At 39.7% G+C, this 19,293-nt stretch overlaps 1 protein-coding gene across 1 annotated transcript; it reads right to left on the reverse strand.

Moving 5' to 3' along the window:
• Positions 1–2,947: 2,947 nt before the first annotated feature.
• On the reverse strand, positions 2,948–7,846 carry LOC139385561 (uncharacterized). The gene is made up of 5 exons (XM_071130731.1): positions 7,642–7,846; positions 7,284–7,464; positions 6,289–6,525; positions 4,782–5,967; positions 2,948–4,146 (listed from the first exon to the last, which is right to left on the reverse strand). The coding sequence occupies exons 3-5, from the start codon at positions 6,425–6,427 to the stop codon at positions 3,960–3,962; spliced, it is 1,512 nt and encodes a 503-aa protein (XP_070986832.1). The 5' UTR covers positions 6,428–6,525; positions 7,284–7,464; positions 7,642–7,846; the 3' UTR covers positions 2,948–3,959.
• Between the last annotated feature and the right edge of the window lie 11,447 nt (positions 7,847–19,293).

Here is a 19,293-nt window from a genome sequence, read left to right on the forward strand (position 1 = left end):
GCCAGTGTTAGTCACCTCTTTTCTCAGGACCTGATAGGCCTTTTATTACATCTCTGCAGCTGTGAATATCCAACAATCTAAAAAGTGATCTATCAGATGAGTTATAAAGGCAATGTCCCTAAGCAACCACATGAACAACTCTCAGAGAGTTGAAAGTTTCTACCCTCTGTCTACCCTCTGTCTACCACAAACTGTGCAATGTATCTCTGTCTACAGTACAGTGCTGGTTGGTTAACTACAGCTATAATAGGATAATTGGAGGGGTGACTTTTACTGTACAATGGCGCACTATAGGATTAGTGTCACTATAGGATTAGTGCAAAGCATACAGATTGTGGTCTTAGAAAGATTGATGTTTCTAAACCCATTTGGCTCATCGAAACAGTGATTGACACCTCCAGAAACAATACAGAGAAGACATTTAATAAGGGATTGTTTAAGTTATACAACACTTTTCAAGATGTTCAAAGCACTTTACATTGTATGGGGCTTAACTCATCTCTTCCATTAATAATGTGTAGGACCCACCTGGGTGACCATAGAGAATCAGGATTTTATCTTAATATCTGATCTAATGGATGGTAGCCTGTACAGAGCAGTACCCCCAACCCTCAATCCTCTACTACCCTGGCATTGTTTTCTGTTCAAGTTTCTGTCCATCTGATAAATTGAGCAATGTATTATTTTTCACAAGAATAAAATATATAATGTTTACTGAACTAACTGCAAGTATAACTAAATGAACCTCCAAATGTGCTATACTATCAATACAAATTGAATCACAAAACACGAGAGGAGTATATTACCCAACCACCCTGTGAGAAGACAGTGAAGCACTAGAGCGAAGCATACATTTTTAAGCCTTCCAGCAACACCCTCTTTCTCTCTCTGATCTGCAAGAATTGTATAAGATTTCCTCATACTTTCAGAGGCCCCTGTAGGATAGATATGGAGATGTTTCACACACCCTCCTAGTAGTGGTGGATGAGATTAGGAACTTCAGTTGTCACTCCAAGAGACAGATACCAGCCTTCCTCATTGTGCCTTTAGCCTCTGGGTATGCAGCAGATTATTACTTTAGCTTCAGATGACCTGGCCTCCACAATCACCTGACCTCAACCCAATTGAGATGGTTTGGGATGAGTTGGACGGCAGAGTGAAGGAAAAGCAGTCAGCAAGTGCTCAGCATATGGCAGAACTCCTTGAAGACTGTTGGAAAAGCATTCCAGGTGAAGCTGGTTGAGAGAATGCCAAGAGTGTGCAAAGCTGTCATCAAGGCAAAGGGTGGCTACTTTGAAAAATCTAAAATTGATTTTGATTTGTTTAACACTTTTTTGGTTACTACATGATTCAATGTGTTATTTCACTGTTGATGTCTTCACTATTATTCTACAATGTAGAAAATAGTCAAAATAAAGAAAAACCCTTGAACGAGCAGGTGTGTCCAAACTTTTGACTGGTACTGTATGTACAAATGACCCTTTCTGTCACGCCCTGATCTGTTTCACCTGTCCTTGTGATTGTCTCCATCCCCCTCCAGGTGTCGCCCAGCTTCTCCATTATCCCCTGTGTATTTATACCTGTGTTCTCTGTTTGTTGGTTGCCAGTTCGTCTTCTTTGTCAAGTCAACCAGCGTTTTTTGTATCAGCTCCTGCGTTTTCCCAGTTTCTCTCTTCTCATCTTCCTGGTTTTGCCTGTCCTGACTCTGAGCCCGTGTGCCTGACCACTCTGCCTGAGCCTGCCTGCCGTCCTGTACCTTTGCCCCTGTTGCTGTAATAAACATTGTTACTTCGACACGGTCTGCATCTGGGTCTTACCTTTATCCTGATACTTTCTATGTTTTCCTCCCTGACTTTACACTAGAGAGTGATCTCCTACAACCGTAGTGACTTTGCAAGCATTGTAGAAATTGTGTTTGTAAAATGTCCCATATTTCTATGGAAAACACAAGATTTTATGGTAAACAGAACATTTACTAATTTTCATCATAATATGCGTCATGATTCCTTACTGTCTTCGTTCTAGTGGTAAAAAAATATATGTACTTACTCACCCTGCAACGCAGCCAACCAGACCAGAGGGAGTGAAATCTCAGTTCAAAACAGACATAGAAGAAAGGGGCATCTCACATCCTACTCTTGTCTATGACTTTGAGAATACAGCCCAAATAGAATGCATAGCCTTTTGGGATATGAAGGAACTGAATAAGTGTTACAAAATAGTGATACAGTACTACACCTATAAAGGGTTTAAGGGTTTCGCCATATTGCTACACCAATCTGATTCCTTCAGATCTACACACCGACATACTGGCAGGTCAAGATGGATCCACCTTAGCCTGGTGAAACCACCCTGATCGCTGCATTCATTATTCTGTAATATGTTACGTGAAATAGAATGGTGAATGCAGCAATCACGTTGGTCCTGCCAGGCTAGATCCTGATGACATATTTACCACACTGTCGGGTCTGTAAGAGTTTGACTGGGAATCTTTCAGCCTGTGTAATGTCTCTGTATTTTTTCTTACCCTTGCTCCGCTGGATGTCTACGAGTTTGACCTTCCGGTCTGCATAATGCCCCTGCAATGCCCCTTACCACCCCATTGGGGTTCTATGTCTTTCGGCCTGTGTAAGGCACGACACAGCGGTGTCTGGGCCGATGGTGAGACTCCCTCTTGATCTACCTTGACAACATTGTTGTTTATTCGCTGGACATTGACAGACATTGAGTCCACATTTAACTAGTCTTCCAGAAGATACATTAAGCTACATGAACAAGGCTTGGAAATCCTGCCCTGGAAGAGAATCAGGTGTGTTAGCTGGGCTAAAACAGAAAAGTGCACTCCCTCTGTGGGTCCCACAGGAATGGCTTGAGCAACAATGATGTAAACTGTCTGACTTCTATAACAGTGTAATAACAATGTATTGTAATAACAGTCCACAAAGAATAAATGATCAAACATAACTGGTTTATTTGACTGCAATTTACCTGATAGTTACCTGATATAGTCATCTATCAAACAAGTAGACCTGAATTCAACACATATTCATTCACTAAGATTATCATGAAGACATTATGCCCAGCAACAATTTATTGTTGTGTCAACAGGTGATTGTTTTTTCGCAAAATACAGCCAAGAAAAAACCAAGATGATAAAACAGTGATAGCCATGTCAATTTTCCTCATTATGTAAAAGTGGACAAACATCCTGAGTATAAAATAAATAGTTTAGAGTAAAGCTCTGTAGAACTAGTCAGCTAATGAAATTGAAACAGTTAAAGCATGACTTGAGAAAATGCTCTATGGAAACCATTAAATCAGGAAGCCATGCAGTTAAAATAATTGTTATTTTCAAATAACAAGCAATCATGCTTTTTTAACAATCAAACATGCATTGGGTACTTTAGCAAGGTCTAGGTGGTTTCCTACATGTTCTACATCAGCCTTTTAGCAATAAAATGTTCTAGTAGTTTGCAGCATTTATGAACTTTTCCACAGCATTTTAAACATTCCTTCTTCAATCCCTTATACCAAATGAGTGGACAAAGCAAAAGGTGATGAATAAATACAACAAAAGATACATCATCACAGCATGAAACATCCTTCCTTTATGCTGACATTGACTGTCAATAAAAACAGGCATAATTCAATCGTTTCTATTACGATTAAAAAATGACTGTAAAAAGGTCAATCATTGCAAGCTCAAACTCCAACATTACAAGGCTGTGAGTGCAGGTCAGTGTCACAGTGGTCACGGACAGTTTATAGTTTCCTCCTAAATTCACCAACTAAGCCCTGAAGTCATTCAGGGAAACATTTGGAAAGATACATTGTGTGGCATATTGTCTGTAACAATAATAAAGCGATTATATTTTTTAGAAAAACTACCAAAATCATGCAACTATCATTTTGAACAAACAAGTGCTCTTGATGCGAGTGCTGGTGTTGTGGGTGGGAGATTAGGCACTGGCATCTTGCTTTAGGCGTTGACTACGGGCTTTGTAGACCTCGATGAGTAAATCTTTGACATATTGAATCTCTCGTTCCACTGACTCCGCCTTGTCCTGGAGCTCCCGGTTCTGTCCCTCCAGCCCATGAAGCTCCTCCTCCAGTATGTCCAGCTCCGCCCTCTTACGCAGTCGATACCTTTAGTTTACAAAATACCAGGATCAGCTTGCAACTACCATTGGAGCCCCCCCCTCCATCTTTTCCCCTTATTTTGTCCTTCTCGCACGCCCCACGGCAACTGGCAGTTGCCAACCCTGTCCTACACCCACAACATCCCATCTGTCCGAAAAACCCTACCACAGGACTTTCTGTATCTTTGTAGAAGCTACCATGTCTGGGTCACTGAGCTACAGTAGGCTAGCAGTTCAATATCGGTTCTCTCTAATTATAGAGAAAGCTAACGTCATGAATTTAACATGGACATGTTTTCCCACCCTCATCCCTCAAGAACTAGATTTCCAGATATGCATCTATGAACATCCAAGATAGCGGGACCTATCAGAAGAAGAGTTCAGATTTCGTCTTTTATAAAACACATTTTGTAACTAAGCAATTCTAGTAGCATATCACATCAGTGAAAAACCACAGTTATCCCATTCAAACCAGATATTAGAGTCTACAAAAAAGTTCAGTTTTTCAACTTTAAAAGATTAGTTAAAATGTACACAGATGTTTCTTTGGTCAAACTAAGAAAATGACCAAACATTCTATACTCACAGTTTTTATTTAAACTTCATAACACAAAGAAAATCACTAAATTTTTCACAAAATACCTGTGAGCAGCTGTTTTGTTCTGGTCTCTCTTCTTCTGCTTCCGTTCTCCGGTATGTACTTCCAGAGGGACAGAGACAAGGCCTGGTTTGAGGCAGCTCAGGGGGCATGGATCTTCCTTTAGCCTCTGTACTGCTTGCCTGTGAATGGGCGAGTCCACCATTGGCCCCTCGCTCTCTCCTCTTGACAGACATTCGTAGCTTTGGTCTCCGATGCATTCTGGGAAGAGGTAGTGGCCATGCTGGGGCTCTATACCATGTACTTGTGTAGGCTCTTGGATTTCACCGATAAAGCTATGATAAGGCTCTGTATGAGCAACGTTCGGGTGGTGGTGGTAATAGCCATCGTTTGCCTCTGGCTCTTGAGGAATAGTTCCAGAGAGTCCACCATCTTTGTTGCAATGCAAGACCTCCAGCCCCATACCATCATAACCGCTAACCTTCATACCATGCATCAACTGTCCTTCTCTCTTGGGGTGGGTATCGAAGGACCCAGCCATACAAAAACCTCTGGTCATCTCTTCACTGCAAAACACGTCCTCTGTAAAACAATAACTTTCCTCTTCCTTCAACGATACACCACATTCTCTGACTTTCTTAACACTGCTAATGCTCTTCCCCACGGTTTTCAATGTAGAACAGTGGTTAACAGCCACCTCTGTGCTTCCTGAGTAACTTCCTTTGGCACTCCAGGTGTCATGCTCAAGTTCCTCTCCAACTTTGTTGACACCATCTGAAACTATTCTTCGGCAAGTATTGTATGAACGATGATGATAGTTGTATGGGGCTGGTCTCGCCATTTTGGATCTTCCAACGGGACCACCACAGAAGCTCACCCGGTCGAGTTCCCCTGTTGCCAGGGTAACAACCAGTGGGCTTGTTTCTGATTGGTTGCCACTGTACGAAGCATAGGGCAACTGGTAGTAAGAATGGGCACCCATTGCTTGGGCGCCTTTGTCACATTTTGGTGATTTGTCCAATTTGGTTGAAGTCGATTCAGACCGGAAGTAATCCTCAAGCTGAGCAAGCTCCTCTTGCAAAAGAGAGGTCATGACCTCCAAGTCAGAGGGCACCTTGACATCATGTTCCAACGGTGAGGGCGGAGAAGATGAGCTAGAAGAGGATTCAGTAGTCGACTGGAACGAAGACAAATCAACTTTTTCCGTCATCCAGTCCGTCTGACCATCACCTACGAAAAATACAATTTTCGTTAAAAATATTTAATTTGAATGTCCATATTGCAGGCATAAAAATTAAATGAGGATTTTTTTAAAAACAGTCCTTTAATATCTGATGATAAATGTAGAAAAATCTGAAAATGAAGACGATAAATGTAGAAAAGTAAAAATATCCTTGAAAAACTAACCGATCATTTGAAAATGATTGAACGCCATCGTCTTCATTGGGAAAATATCCACTTAGCTTTACTCACTGTACGACATTAGCTCGTACTGCAGTGCGGTTCCACCTGGAATGTGGAAAAATAAAAAAGCGTATTGCAGTAACTCACCAATTATGTGCGGTCTCTCCAATAACTCCGCCCCCTTCCTTCCCCAGGATTGGCTGTCGTTAGCTTGTTGGAGAGAGGGAATAATGAGGTCGACCATGCAAACAAGAGGAATTTTCCTGCGAAGGATCGATGCAGCCATCGTGTCTTTTATTTAGGTCCAAACGGTGAAATGCACTAAGTGTGCGAGGGTTTGAGAGAAGCGTCACTATGGGCAGAGTGGTGGGAACACTTGAAGACCTGTAAATGACAAAAAAATACAAATGAAAACAATCAACAACTCTACTGAATTTCCACACCCAAACACCCCATTACATCCGACTGCCACACCCCCAAAACCACCACAGTCTCAAAACACCTATACAAATAGTGCAATTATCAGAGTCCAAAATTGGTTAAAGATTCCTGATAATTGCATGTTACATGCATAAAATAACATCTAAGTTTTATTTTTATGAAACTACTGAACTTTGGGAAAATAAGTTAGGAAATGTTACAGGGCTATATACTTTAACACTGTCTCTATGAAAACTCACTCCCCTCATAAATGCAACTATAATATCTCAACAACATATCAAATTGTATTTATTCTAATCCATTTCACAGTTCAGGAGAGCGGTGTCTGCAGCATGGTAAAAAACTTTAATGTTAGTTAGCCTATGTGTATTATAGATCAAATACCAAAAAAAGTATTAATTTCCTCCAACTATTGTTATGTGTTAATGTTTTTAACATGCATAACTACGTTTGAAAACTATAGTTTTACTATAGTAGTCCACTGATCAAATATGTTTCACTGGCAATTCTCACTTCTGAGCTCAGTAGGCTACTGTAAAACTGTAGATTCAAAATATCTGTTAGACTAAAAGGTGATTACAATAACCCCAACATCATTTCAGAAATAGTTAATAAAACAATTACAATGTCAAAGCTAACATATTCAACACATTATACTTCACAACTACTGTAGTATAAAGAGAACAAACAATTTCACTTACCCCATTATTACTGGATAGTTTTTTGGAAGTGCGTTGCAAATGCAGAGCACAACGACTAGAGTGACAGTGGGGTCAATTTAATAAGCCATGTCTTCCTAAGAACACAATGACTTCACATGGACTGTTATGAAGACGAGTTGCAAACATAAAGTTTTGGGATCCGCTACTTCTTCTGGAACTCCTAAAGCAGGACCGAATCACACAAATACAAATCAATCCGCAGTTTACATTTCACCTTTTTATCGCGTCATATGCAAGGGACTTTCCACCTTCTGTTATTTTCAAAGGTCATATAGAAATAAAATGGAAAGAAAACGATGTAACTTTTAATTATTTAAATTGAAAAGCATATACCTACATTTCTACACCCACACTTCTGTTGCAATAACGTAATTCACTTCTGCATCATGGTATTTTTATGGATAATATTTCCGAGCTAATGTCTTGTTAGTAAATAATATGTCTCCCACAGAGAATGTCTTATAGCCTTCTGTAATAACGGCAACGGTTTATGAGGAACTATTTGGTCACACACCCGGGAGGAAGGATACAATCTTGCAGTTGGAAGGTGTAACTTTTGTTGCAGCCTTGTTGCATCAGATACGCAGGGGATTCGCCGAATGCTGTAAGACTGTGGTCACACTATTGGTTTATCTAGACTGAACCGCTTATTGGTCTATTATGCATTGTCCAATGTTTTTATTTGTCATAGATCCAATGTTACTTTGTATACGTGTGTACAAGTAGTAAGGAGACAGAGGCCATCTGCCTCTTTTAGTATTTATTATTTACTACACAAGACATTACCTCTTTAATAATTATAATAAGAAGGTTGCAACCTTGGAACTTATAACGAATGAGCAACTTTTATTATAAATGTAATGCACTTTAGTGTCGTCAACCAGAGAAACACTTAGTAGGCTACCAGCCATTCATTTCATCTCAGCTAAAAATGGTCAAATTTGTATAAAAAAATCAATTATTTCCATATTCTGTTAATAGAAATGAGTATAATAATAATTCCAAAGGGCCATATGGTTAGAAGGACAAAAGGACACACAGGAGGACAAATCGGCTTACACTTGACTTTATCTCTCGTTAGTACAACAGTTACACCACTCCCTGTCTGGAGTTGCTATGCATTTTCCTCACTGAGAAACCCAAAGCTGATTGAAGCAGCCATGTCTTCTTCCTGTTGCTATAGTAATAGGGAACACTGCCCCCCTTTTGAAATGTGTTTTTTTCGGCATGTCTGTTGCCAAGGGTTTAAAATAATCCCCTTACCTCTGTGCTTACAATGTTCTTGTTATTGCACTCGTTGCAGCTTTTGTGCATATTTAACCTCTCAATTCTTTGCATTTGTAATATGCGTGTCATGAAGTTCATGAAAATGTCCTGCAGTTGTCTGACCCTCTCTACATCTAGCGTAGGGCCAGTTACCGAAAGGTTGCTGGATCGAATCCCAGAGCTGACAAGGTAAACATCTGTCATTCTGCCCCTGAACAAGGTAGATGTTCAGGGACAGGCCCGGTAGGCCTTCATGGTAAATAAGAATTTGTTCTTAACTGACTTGCATTTAAAATACATCTAATATATGCAGTGCATTCAGAAAGTATTTAGACCCATTGACTTTTCCCACATTTTGTTATGTTACAGCCTTATTCTAAAATGGATTGAATTAATGTTTTCCTCATCAATCTGCACACAATACCCCATAATGACAAAGCGAAAACAGGTTTTTAGAAATGTTATTAAAATTGATTGCATTTTTGGTGTTGCTTAGGTGCATCCTGTTTCCATTGATCATCCTTTCTACAACTTGATTGGGGTCCACCTGTGGTAAATTCATATGATTTAACATGATTTGGAAAGGTGCACACCTGTCTATATAAGGTCCAACAATTGACAGTGCACGTCAGAGCAAAAATCAAGCCATGAGGTCGAAAGAATAGTCCGTAAAGCTTCGAGACAGGATTGTGTCGAGGCACAGATCTGGGGAAGGGTACCAAAAGATTTCTGCAGCATTGAAGGACCCCAAGAACCCAGTGGCCTTGATCATTCTTATATAGAAGAAGTTTGGAACCACCAAGACTCTTCCTAGAGCTGGCCGCCCGGCCAAACTGAGCAATCAGGGGGAGAAGGGCCTTGCTCAGGGAGGTGATCAAGAACCCGATGGTCGCTCTGACAGAGCTCCAGAGTTCCTTTGTGGAGATGGGAGAACCTTCCACAACCATCTCTGCAGCACTCCACCAATCAGGCCTTTATGGTAGAGTAGCAAGACGGAAGACACTCCTCAGTAAAAGGCACATGGAGTTTGCCAAAAGGCACCTAAAGGACTATCAGACCATGAGAAACAAGATTCTCTGGTCTGGTGAAACCAAGATTAAACTCTTTGGCCTGAATGCCAAGTGTCACGTCTGGAGGAATAAAGGCACCGCTAATCACCTGGCCAATACCATCCCTACAGTGACAAATGGTGCTGGCAGCATCATGCTGTGGGGATGTTTTTCAGTGGTAGGGACTGGGAAACTAGTCAGGATCGAGGTAAAGATTAATAGAGCAAAGTACAGAGAGATCCTTGATGACAACCTGTTCCAGAGCATTCAGGACCTCAGACTGGGGCAAAGTTTACCTTCCAACAGGACAACGACCCTAAGCACACAGCCAAGACAACATAGGAGTGGCTTCGGGACAGGTCTCTGTATGTCCTTCAGTGACCCAGGCAGAGTCAGGAGTTGAATCCGATCTCTCTCTGGAGAGACCTGAAAATAGCTGTGCAGCGACGCTCCCCATTCAACCTGACAGAGCTTGAGAGGATCTGCAGAGAACAATGGGAGAAACTCCCCAAATACAGGTGTGCCAAGCTTGTAGCGTCATATTCAAGAGGACTCGTGGCCATAATCGCTGCCAAAGGTGCATCAACAAAGTACTGAGTAAAGGGTCTCAATACTTATGTAGATGTGATACTCCGTTTTTTTTATTTTTTATAATTTTTTTAAAAAATCTATAAAACATTTTTTTCTTTGTCATTATGGAGTGTAGATGTGTAGATTGACGAGGGGAAAAACAATTGAATCCATTTTAGAATACGGCTGTAACGTAAAAAAATGTGGGAAAAGTGAAGGGGTCTGAATACTTTCAAAACGCACTGTATGCGTTCATCTGCTGCATATCATGTCGTATCCCATACCTATATCATTTGATGCTATATTTTCTTCATTTTCTATGTACATTTCATTTATTGAAAAGAATACAAATCAATGCAAAAGCATTGCCCCTTTTTGAGCATTATTGCCTTCCATCATTCTGCAACTACTGTACAAGAAGCTCTGAGAGATCTGACCCTGCAGCATATAGAGAAACGCTTTCAAAGGAAAGCTTGCACTTCGCAAGTGTGGCACATTGGTAACAGTTACAGCATAGTTTCATCACCAGCTCCCTGCAAATCCTGCTTACATTAACTTTTCACAGGGATTGGTAACATGGGAAGCAACACTACAGGTTACTGCCAATGCAGGGACACTTTTGATACCTTTAATCCACCCTCCTTCCCACATTACTTGTGTTTAAGATGTAATTGTAGTGATTAAAACCTGGACTCTAATAATCAACATAATTGCTTCCTTTACTTTCTGTATGTATATTTTGTCAAAATCATCCTTGACCGAAATGAATTTGTATAGAATAATCCTGAAAAATAAGATCAGAGGCAAATATACATAGATATGACCTTTAATTTGATGAAACCTTCTTCTTGAACGTAAATCATCCCTGAGGAAGCTTGGTAGAAATAGGGAGAAAGAGGGAGTGTCATCCTGTCATCTTATCATGCGGATGGTGTGCTGCATTGTCAAATGTGGTTCAATCACGAGCTGGAACTAACAACTTTTCTAAGTCTGTATGACATTGAGAAGAATAAATCATCTCTGTGTTGAATTAATATAAATGCTCATACGAAAATACTTTGAATCATATTGACCATGACCATCAATTTAACAATTTAGCAGGAAGAGTGAATTAGAGGCTAAAGACTATTTTTTAGCATGTATTTTAAGGCAAGGCTTCTAAGGTTCTCATTACATTTCATTTCAGTTGTCATTTAATTTCATTAATCATACCTGTGACATTTTTTTCACCTTCATCTTAAACTCTCTCAATGTCACCTCCAGTCAGTAACTGATCGTGGCTCAGATTGGGGAGGTAGCTAGTATCCAATGCCCCACAGCCCTGGATGTGAGCTGACCAGGACCAGGAGAGCTAAGGCAGCAGACCACAAAATAACTGTAAGTTGCTCTGGATAAGAGAATCTCCTAAATTACTAAAATGTCAAATGTAAATCTAAACTATTTTTTTCCAGGGCCCATAGACTCTGGTCAAAAGTCATGCATTATTTAGTGAATAGGGTACAATTTGGGATGCAACTTCTGTATGGTCTGTCACATAAAAAATGACAAGCATGTCTGTGAGAGCCAAGACAATTAATACATCAACAGGACCTGGGTGGAAGATGGTGGGAGGAGGGAGACACTATCCTCTACCTTCACAACACCAGCCTCTGGGATGACAACAGTATTAATGCTTCGTTGTTATGGAGCCCTATTAAAAACAGTCACGATGGGAAGATCACTGAAGAAGAGCTAAGAAACGACCAAATCCTAGACAGTAGTATTTCAAAGGGAGGACATAAGGGTTACAGTTATATGTTCAGATAATGTTACTGGATTACTGAATCTTATTTGAGTGCTGCATAACAATATGGGTTGGAATAGAGAACGATCCAGTGATTTCAAGCCATTGTAGTTTTATCACAGAACACAGAATAATAATAAGCCGGGTCTTTGATCGTAGAGCCAAAGGGAACAAGTGTTTTACAGTGTTCAAATAATGTTCTTATCTCTCCCTCAGCACCTTACTTACTCCCACCCGATAGTCTATTGTGAATCTCACCCTGAGAATATTTGTGGAGTGCTAGTCCACCAGGGGTTATCCTGAGGGATTATAGATACTGGATACTGGATAGGAAACTCAGAGTGGGTAGGACACAGCAACAGGGACGCTCCCGAACAGCAGTACTGCCATGATCAGTCACTCCTCCCATGACAACAGGGGCCTTTTGAACCTCAGCAGCAGTCTGAGTCTATAGGGAACTAACAGGCAGCCTGTGTCAGCCACAATCACAAGCTTAATCAGTCCCTCATAAAGAGGCCAGACACGACAAATGTCCCCAGTACCCTCACACAGGTGCCTCCATACGGCTTCTGTATACTAAAATGAGATGATGTGTGCACCGATGAACATTCGGTGTCAAAATGCATCAATGGGCATTTGTTTTTGTTACTCTGATCTTTAACATTTTGATGAAGATGTAGCAGATCACTTCAGAAGGAGCCTCAAGAAAAATATAGAGTAGACTTGTCTTGGCCTCATGAGGTGATTCAGATGCTGCAATACAATGCCCATGAATTAGATATTGATCAGTATTAGATATTGACCAGAAATAACTATTATTCTGAATTACATCGTTTAAATATATTCATCTATCAAGTACGCAATGATTACTCAAAATGAGCCTATCCCAAAAATGCCATGGGTTCTTGATATGCTACTGTGCTTGAGTCTGCTGCCCTCTTCTGTTACTTGTTGTAGATGACTGTGAAACTGAAACAACTTCATTACATTCAGGAGATCCTCCAGTACCACTTCTCTCACTTTTGTTCTGTTGAGAAGGAACAAATGATTGTCCAGCAACAACAATTAAGAGCCCACACAACACACACATGCTGAATCTTGTCTGTGTGTGTGTATGTGTGTGTGTGTGTGTGTGTGTGTGTGTGTGTGTGTGTGTGTGTGTGTACGTGCGTGTGTTTGTTTGTTTGTGTGGTGCATGTGTGCGTGTGCGTGTGCGTGTGTGTATGTACAGTGCATTCAGAAAGTATTCAGACCCCTTAACTTTTTCCACATTTTGTTATGTTACAGCCTTATTCTAAAATGGATATAATAAAATAAATTGTCAGTAATCTACACACAATACCCCATAATTAGAAAGTGAAAACAGGTTTTTAGAAATGTTTGTGAATGTATTAAAAATTAAAAACAGAAATACCTTATTTACATACAGTGCCTTGCGAAAGTATTCGGCCCCCTTGAACTTTGCGACCTTTTGCCACATTTCAGGCTTCAAACATAAAGATATAAAACTGTATTTTTTTGTGAAGAATCAACAACAAGTGGGACGCAATCATGAAGTGGAACGACATTTATTGGATATTTCAAACTTTTTTTAACAAATCAAAAACTGAAAAATTGGGCGTGCAAAATTATTCAGCCCCTTTACTTTCAGTGCAGAAAACTCTCTCCAGAAGTTCAGTGAGGATCTCTGAATGATCCAATGTTGACCTAAATGACTAATGATGATAAATACAATCCACCTGTGTGTAATCAAGTCTCCGTATAAATGCACCTGCACTGTGATAGTCTCAGAGGTCCGTTAAAAGCGCAGAGAGCACTGTACAGTACGTGTGTGCGTGTGTGTCCGTGCGTGTGCATCTTCAATTCAGATTGTGGTGTTGTGCTTCACAAGTCTGTAGGAGCTGGGTGTCAAGCCAACAACAACTCTAAGGGTCTCAAAGTGTTCTCTTCTCCAGCCACATCAAGGGTTATTACTGGACAGGGAAATATGAACAAATCTGTAACACAATTGGTAAATGTCTTGTCACCGAAAGAAAAATCATTTGTATGCTGGTTCATATTTGATACAGACAGTAGGATGTCTTGAGAAACGTTCATATCCCTAGAACTGAGTAGTAATATCCTGTCCTATCAGACCAAGAGAATGTAGGAGCATGCAGCCTCTTCGGGAGAGGCTTTTCAATATGCGTTGGTAAGTTCCTCTGTTAACCTCCCAATGTCTGACTAAGTGCTTCTGTCTCTGCTTCTGTCTCTCTTATCAAACCATAAGACCACTCTAGATTTATTACATATTCATATTATTAGTGTGCTTGCTGAAGGCAAGACCGCACAAGATTTCTTACATACTCATTAATGTGCTTGCTGAAGGCAAGACCTCACAAGATTTCTTACATAGTTGTATTATCAATGTGCTTTCTGAAGGCAATATCACTCTAGAGTTCTTACGTAGTCTTATTATTTTTATATGATTTCTTTAGCCCACTCTAGAACGTAAACAATTTAAGCTATGAATATGAAACCAACTTTAAAACGTACCGACGGCACCAACTTAGATGAAAAAAATAGATATAATTGAGAGCATTTCAACTTTTTGAACAACAACAATCTTTTTTTATGATCTCCAATGCATTCGAATGTCAATAAACGGAGTCATACAAGTGCATGAGTGAAGGAGCTGAACAGGGTGGGACTAAAGTTGGGGAAAGCTGAACCTCTTCCGCAATATGGCGATGCGAGTGACCGATCGAAGCTCACGATCGCTTCCAACCCCTACTAGATTGGCTGACAAAGGCTGTTAAATATTAGCACTACCTAGCTTGCTTGCTAGCTTGTTAGCACCCACATGAAGGCGAGGCTAGCGTGGCTAGGAGAATGCCACTTCTATAGTGTAAATGCTCTGATAGAGTTCAAGGGTAAATCTAATCTCCTCTTTCACTGTGTAAGCTATCAACCCCAAACCAATGTTTAGATTTTATACAGCTTTCTGATACTATATCAACTTTTTGAAATGTAACTATTTTAACATATTGCCTTAAAGCGACACTTTTTTGGATGGCTTCTTTTTTATGTTAAGAACCAAATGATAAGAACCAAATAAAATAAAATAACATTTTATTTGTCACATGCTCTGGTGTAGACTTTACAGTAAAATGCTTGCTTTACCATGAAACGCTTGCTTACGAGCCCTACCCAACCATGCAGTGTCACGTTCTGACCTTTATTTCCTTTGTTTTGTCATTATTTAGTATGGCCAGGGCGTGAGTTGGGGTGGGCAGTCTATGTTTGTTTTTCTATGTTTTGGGTATTTCTATGTTTCGGCCTAGTATGGTTCTCAATCAGAGGCAGGTGTCATTAGTTGTCTCTGATTGAGAATCATACTTAGGTAGCCTGGGTTTCACTGTGTGTTTGTGGGTGATTGTTCCTGTCTCTGTGTTTGCACCAGATAGGACTGTTTTAGGGTTTCCCCACGTTTGTTGTTTTGTTAGTTTATTCATGTATAGTTTCTTTATTAAAGAACAATGAATAACAACCACGCTGCGTTTTGGTCCGCCTCTCTTTCACCAGAAGAAAACCGTTACATGCAGAGTCAAATAAAAATGGAATAGTAACACAAGAGGAATAAAATAAAACACACAATAATGGAGGTATATACGCATGGTACCAGATCAATGTGTAGAGGAGCAAGATAATGTATTTGAGGTAGGTACAGTATGTACATGAAGGCAGGGTAAAGTGACTAGACATCGGGATAGATAACAAGTAGACCACAGGAATTGCTCTTTGGCCAATTAAGCTACAACACATCTGACTGACTGACTTACTGCAAATTGAGAAATTATGTGACAAAACTCAACATGAAGCCAAGATCAATTATTTAAAGAATGATGGAAAAAAACTTGAGTACTTTAAATGGAATTATAGGCATAAAGACAAATTGTACTCTTTCATCGAATCAGATGGCTTATTCATCACAAAACCATTTAACGTTGCCAATTATTTTAATGATTATTTCATTGGCAAAGTGGGCAAACTTAGGCAGGAAATGCCCACAATGAACAGTGAGCCATCGTATTCATACATTAAAAAAAATAAATAATGAAAGAATAGCATTGCAAGTTTGAATTTTGTAAAGTTAGTGTGGGAAAGGTGGAAAAATGATTGTTATTGAATAGTAATGACAAACCTCTTGGCATTGACAACTTAGATGGAAAGCTACTGACGATGGTAGCTGACTCCATAGCCACAGCTATCTGTCATATCTTTAATCTGAGCCTAGAGGAAAGTCTTTGTTCTCAAGCCTGGACGGAAGCCAAAGTAATTCCACCACCCAAGAGTGGTAAAGAGGCTTTTACTGGTGCAGCCAGCTCTTAGCAAACTTTTGGAAAAGAATTGTGTTTAACCAAATGCAATGCTATTTCTCTGTAAACAAATTAACAACAGACTTCCAGCATGCTTATAGAGACGGGCACTCAACATGTACTGATGATTGGTTGAAAGAAATTGATAATAGGAAGATTGTGGGAGCTGTACTGATAGATTTCAGTGCAACCTTTGATATAGTGATGGAACATTTTATGTTGGTGATTTTCTATTTAGACATTTCTGCGTTCTATGTTTGTGCTTTTCTAATAACTGTTCATGCAAGTGATTGGTTCAGTATCTGCAATTTGGCAGTATGTCCAGACCCTTGTTTTGAGAACGAAGTATATCTCAGTTTCAAGGTCTCAACTTAGAGAAGAAGCCTCGTGAGGTATTGGTCTGTCACATGCATAAACCAGTATTGGTTGGTCACATGAATGAAGCAAACGTTAATTATGAATAAGCTAAATTAAGTAAAAATGACTTGGCTGCAGTATATAAGAGAACTAACATGACTGCCCTGTGAGAGCTCCTGACATAATTCAACATGGTGCATCACGTTTGTTGTAACCTCTCCAGTTAACTGATAATAAACAATGATTCATTTAAGATTGACTTTGAGTGTCCATGTGTAAGAATTTCCACACAAATATTATTGACCATAACCTGTTGTTGAAAAAACGTGTGTTATGGCTTTTCAACCTATGCCATATCGTGGATTCAGAGCTATCTATCTAATCGAACTCAAAGGGTTTTTTCTTTAATGGAAGCATCTCTAATGTCAAACATGTAAAGTGTGATATACCACAGGGCAGCACTCTAGGCCCTCTACTCTTTTCTATTTATACCAATGACCTGGCACTTGCATTAAACAAAGCATGTGTGTCCATGTATGCTGATGATTCAACCATATATGCATCAGCACCCACAGCTAATGAAGTCACTTAAACCCTTAACAAATGGGTGGCCAGTAACAAACTGGTCCTGAACATCTCTAAAACTAAGAGCATTGTATTTGGTACAAATCATTCCCTAAGTTCTAGACCTCAGCTGAATCTGGTAATGCCCAATTTTTCAGTTTTTGATTTGTTAAAAAAGTTTGAAATAGCCAATAAATGTCGTTCCACTTCATGATTGTGTCCCACTTGTTGTTGATTCTTCACAAAAAAATACAGTTTTATATCTTTATGTTTGAAGCCTGAAATGTGGCAAAAGGTCGCAAAGTTCAAGGGGGCCGAATACTTTCGCAAGGCACTGTATTACCTCAATTACCTCGACTAACCTGTTTATTATCTATACATAGTCCCTTTACCCCTACCTACATGTACATATTACCTTAATTACCTCGACAAAATGGTCCTGCTCCTTGGCCATTTAAGCTACAAGACCAACTTCAAAATCTTTAGGCTACCTAACGTCAAATTCTCTATAACCTTGAAAACTATAAACAATTTAATTTGAATAAATTATCATAAAACTTCATGATTCAATGCCAAAATGTCTACTACTACAAAGTAGTAGACATTTTAAATGCTTCTGCTCTTTAACCATTACAGTTAAAAATATTAAAACAACTTTAACATCTTCAAAACTTTATAAACTATAACAATTCAAATTAGAATGACTTAGAAATGGTTAGAAAATAACTTTATGGTCTATACAGACAATTTATGCACAAAGCTTGGCAAAATTATTACTTAAACAGTGCGTGCCCCAATCTGTTGTTGACTATGAAACTACGGACCGATCGCCTTAAATGGCATTATCTCTGGACAGCACTCAAACGTATGGGCTTTGGAGATTGTTTTATCAGATCAAAGTACTGTATTCTAATCCATCCGCCATGGTGCTTGCTGGGAAAATATGTTCTAAACAATTCCCCATTGCCAGAGGAACAAGGCAAGCCTGTCCTCTCAGCAGCTTACTCTTCACTTTATCACTAGAACTCTTGGCTCAGGCAGTCCATCAGTTCACACATGTTCCTATCACTGATCACAACTCTAACAACCATATCTCCCTTCATGTGGATGATATTTAAGCCATAAGGCCCGAGGAGGTGTGGTATATGGCCAATAAATATACCACATAGGCGTGACACAACGCGAGTGCCTGGACACAGCCCTTTAGCCGTGGTATATTGGCCATATATCACAACCCCCTAGGTGCCTTATTGCTCTTATAAACTGGTTACCAACGTAATTAGGGCATACCTGTGGTATACGGTCTGATATACCACGGCTGTCAGCCAATCAGCATTCATGGCTCGACTCACCCAGTTTATAATTCATAATATATATGTTGGAGACGTTCCTCATTCTCTACCTGTCCTTCTCAATATCTTTAAAAACTTCAGTTCAATCTCAGGTTACAACATTAATTGGTCAAAATCCGCACTATTACTGCTAACTGAAGAGGAATACCTCCCTGTCCCCTGACATCCCAATAGTAAGCCATTTCAAATACCTAGGTGTTGACATCTCCCTGTCCTTACAGATCACCACCACCACCAATTTGAATAGCGTTTATAAACAAATAGTCAGACCTGCAAAGGTGGTCTCAAAGTTCGAATTTAAGGTATTTTCAGACATGCATTTCCATCATTAAGATGCAACAATACCTCCACGGTTAAACTTTTACAGCTCTTTGAAACGCAATATCTGGCGCCCCCTGGAGGAGAATTTAGCAAAGCTCTATGTTAAAATATTTCTATTAAAAATCCAAACTCACCTTTGGCTCCATCATCACACAAATGCTTACAGTATGGCATTCAATGAGGAACCATTGTAAATACAGTTGAAGTTGGAGGTTTACATACACTTAGGTTGGAATCATTAAAACTCGTTTTTCAACCACTCCACAAATGTCTTGTTAACAAACTATAGTTTTGGCAAGTCAGTTAGGACGTCTACTTTGTGCATGACACAAGTAATTTTTCCAACAATTGCTTACAGACGGATTACTT

The sequence above is a fragment of the Oncorhynchus clarkii genome, chromosome 27 (assembly GCF_045791955.1).
Source record: "Oncorhynchus clarkii lewisi isolate Uvic-CL-2024 chromosome 27, UVic_Ocla_1.0, whole genome shotgun sequence".
NCBI lineage: Eukaryota > Metazoa > Chordata > Actinopteri > Salmoniformes > Salmonidae > Oncorhynchus > Oncorhynchus clarkii.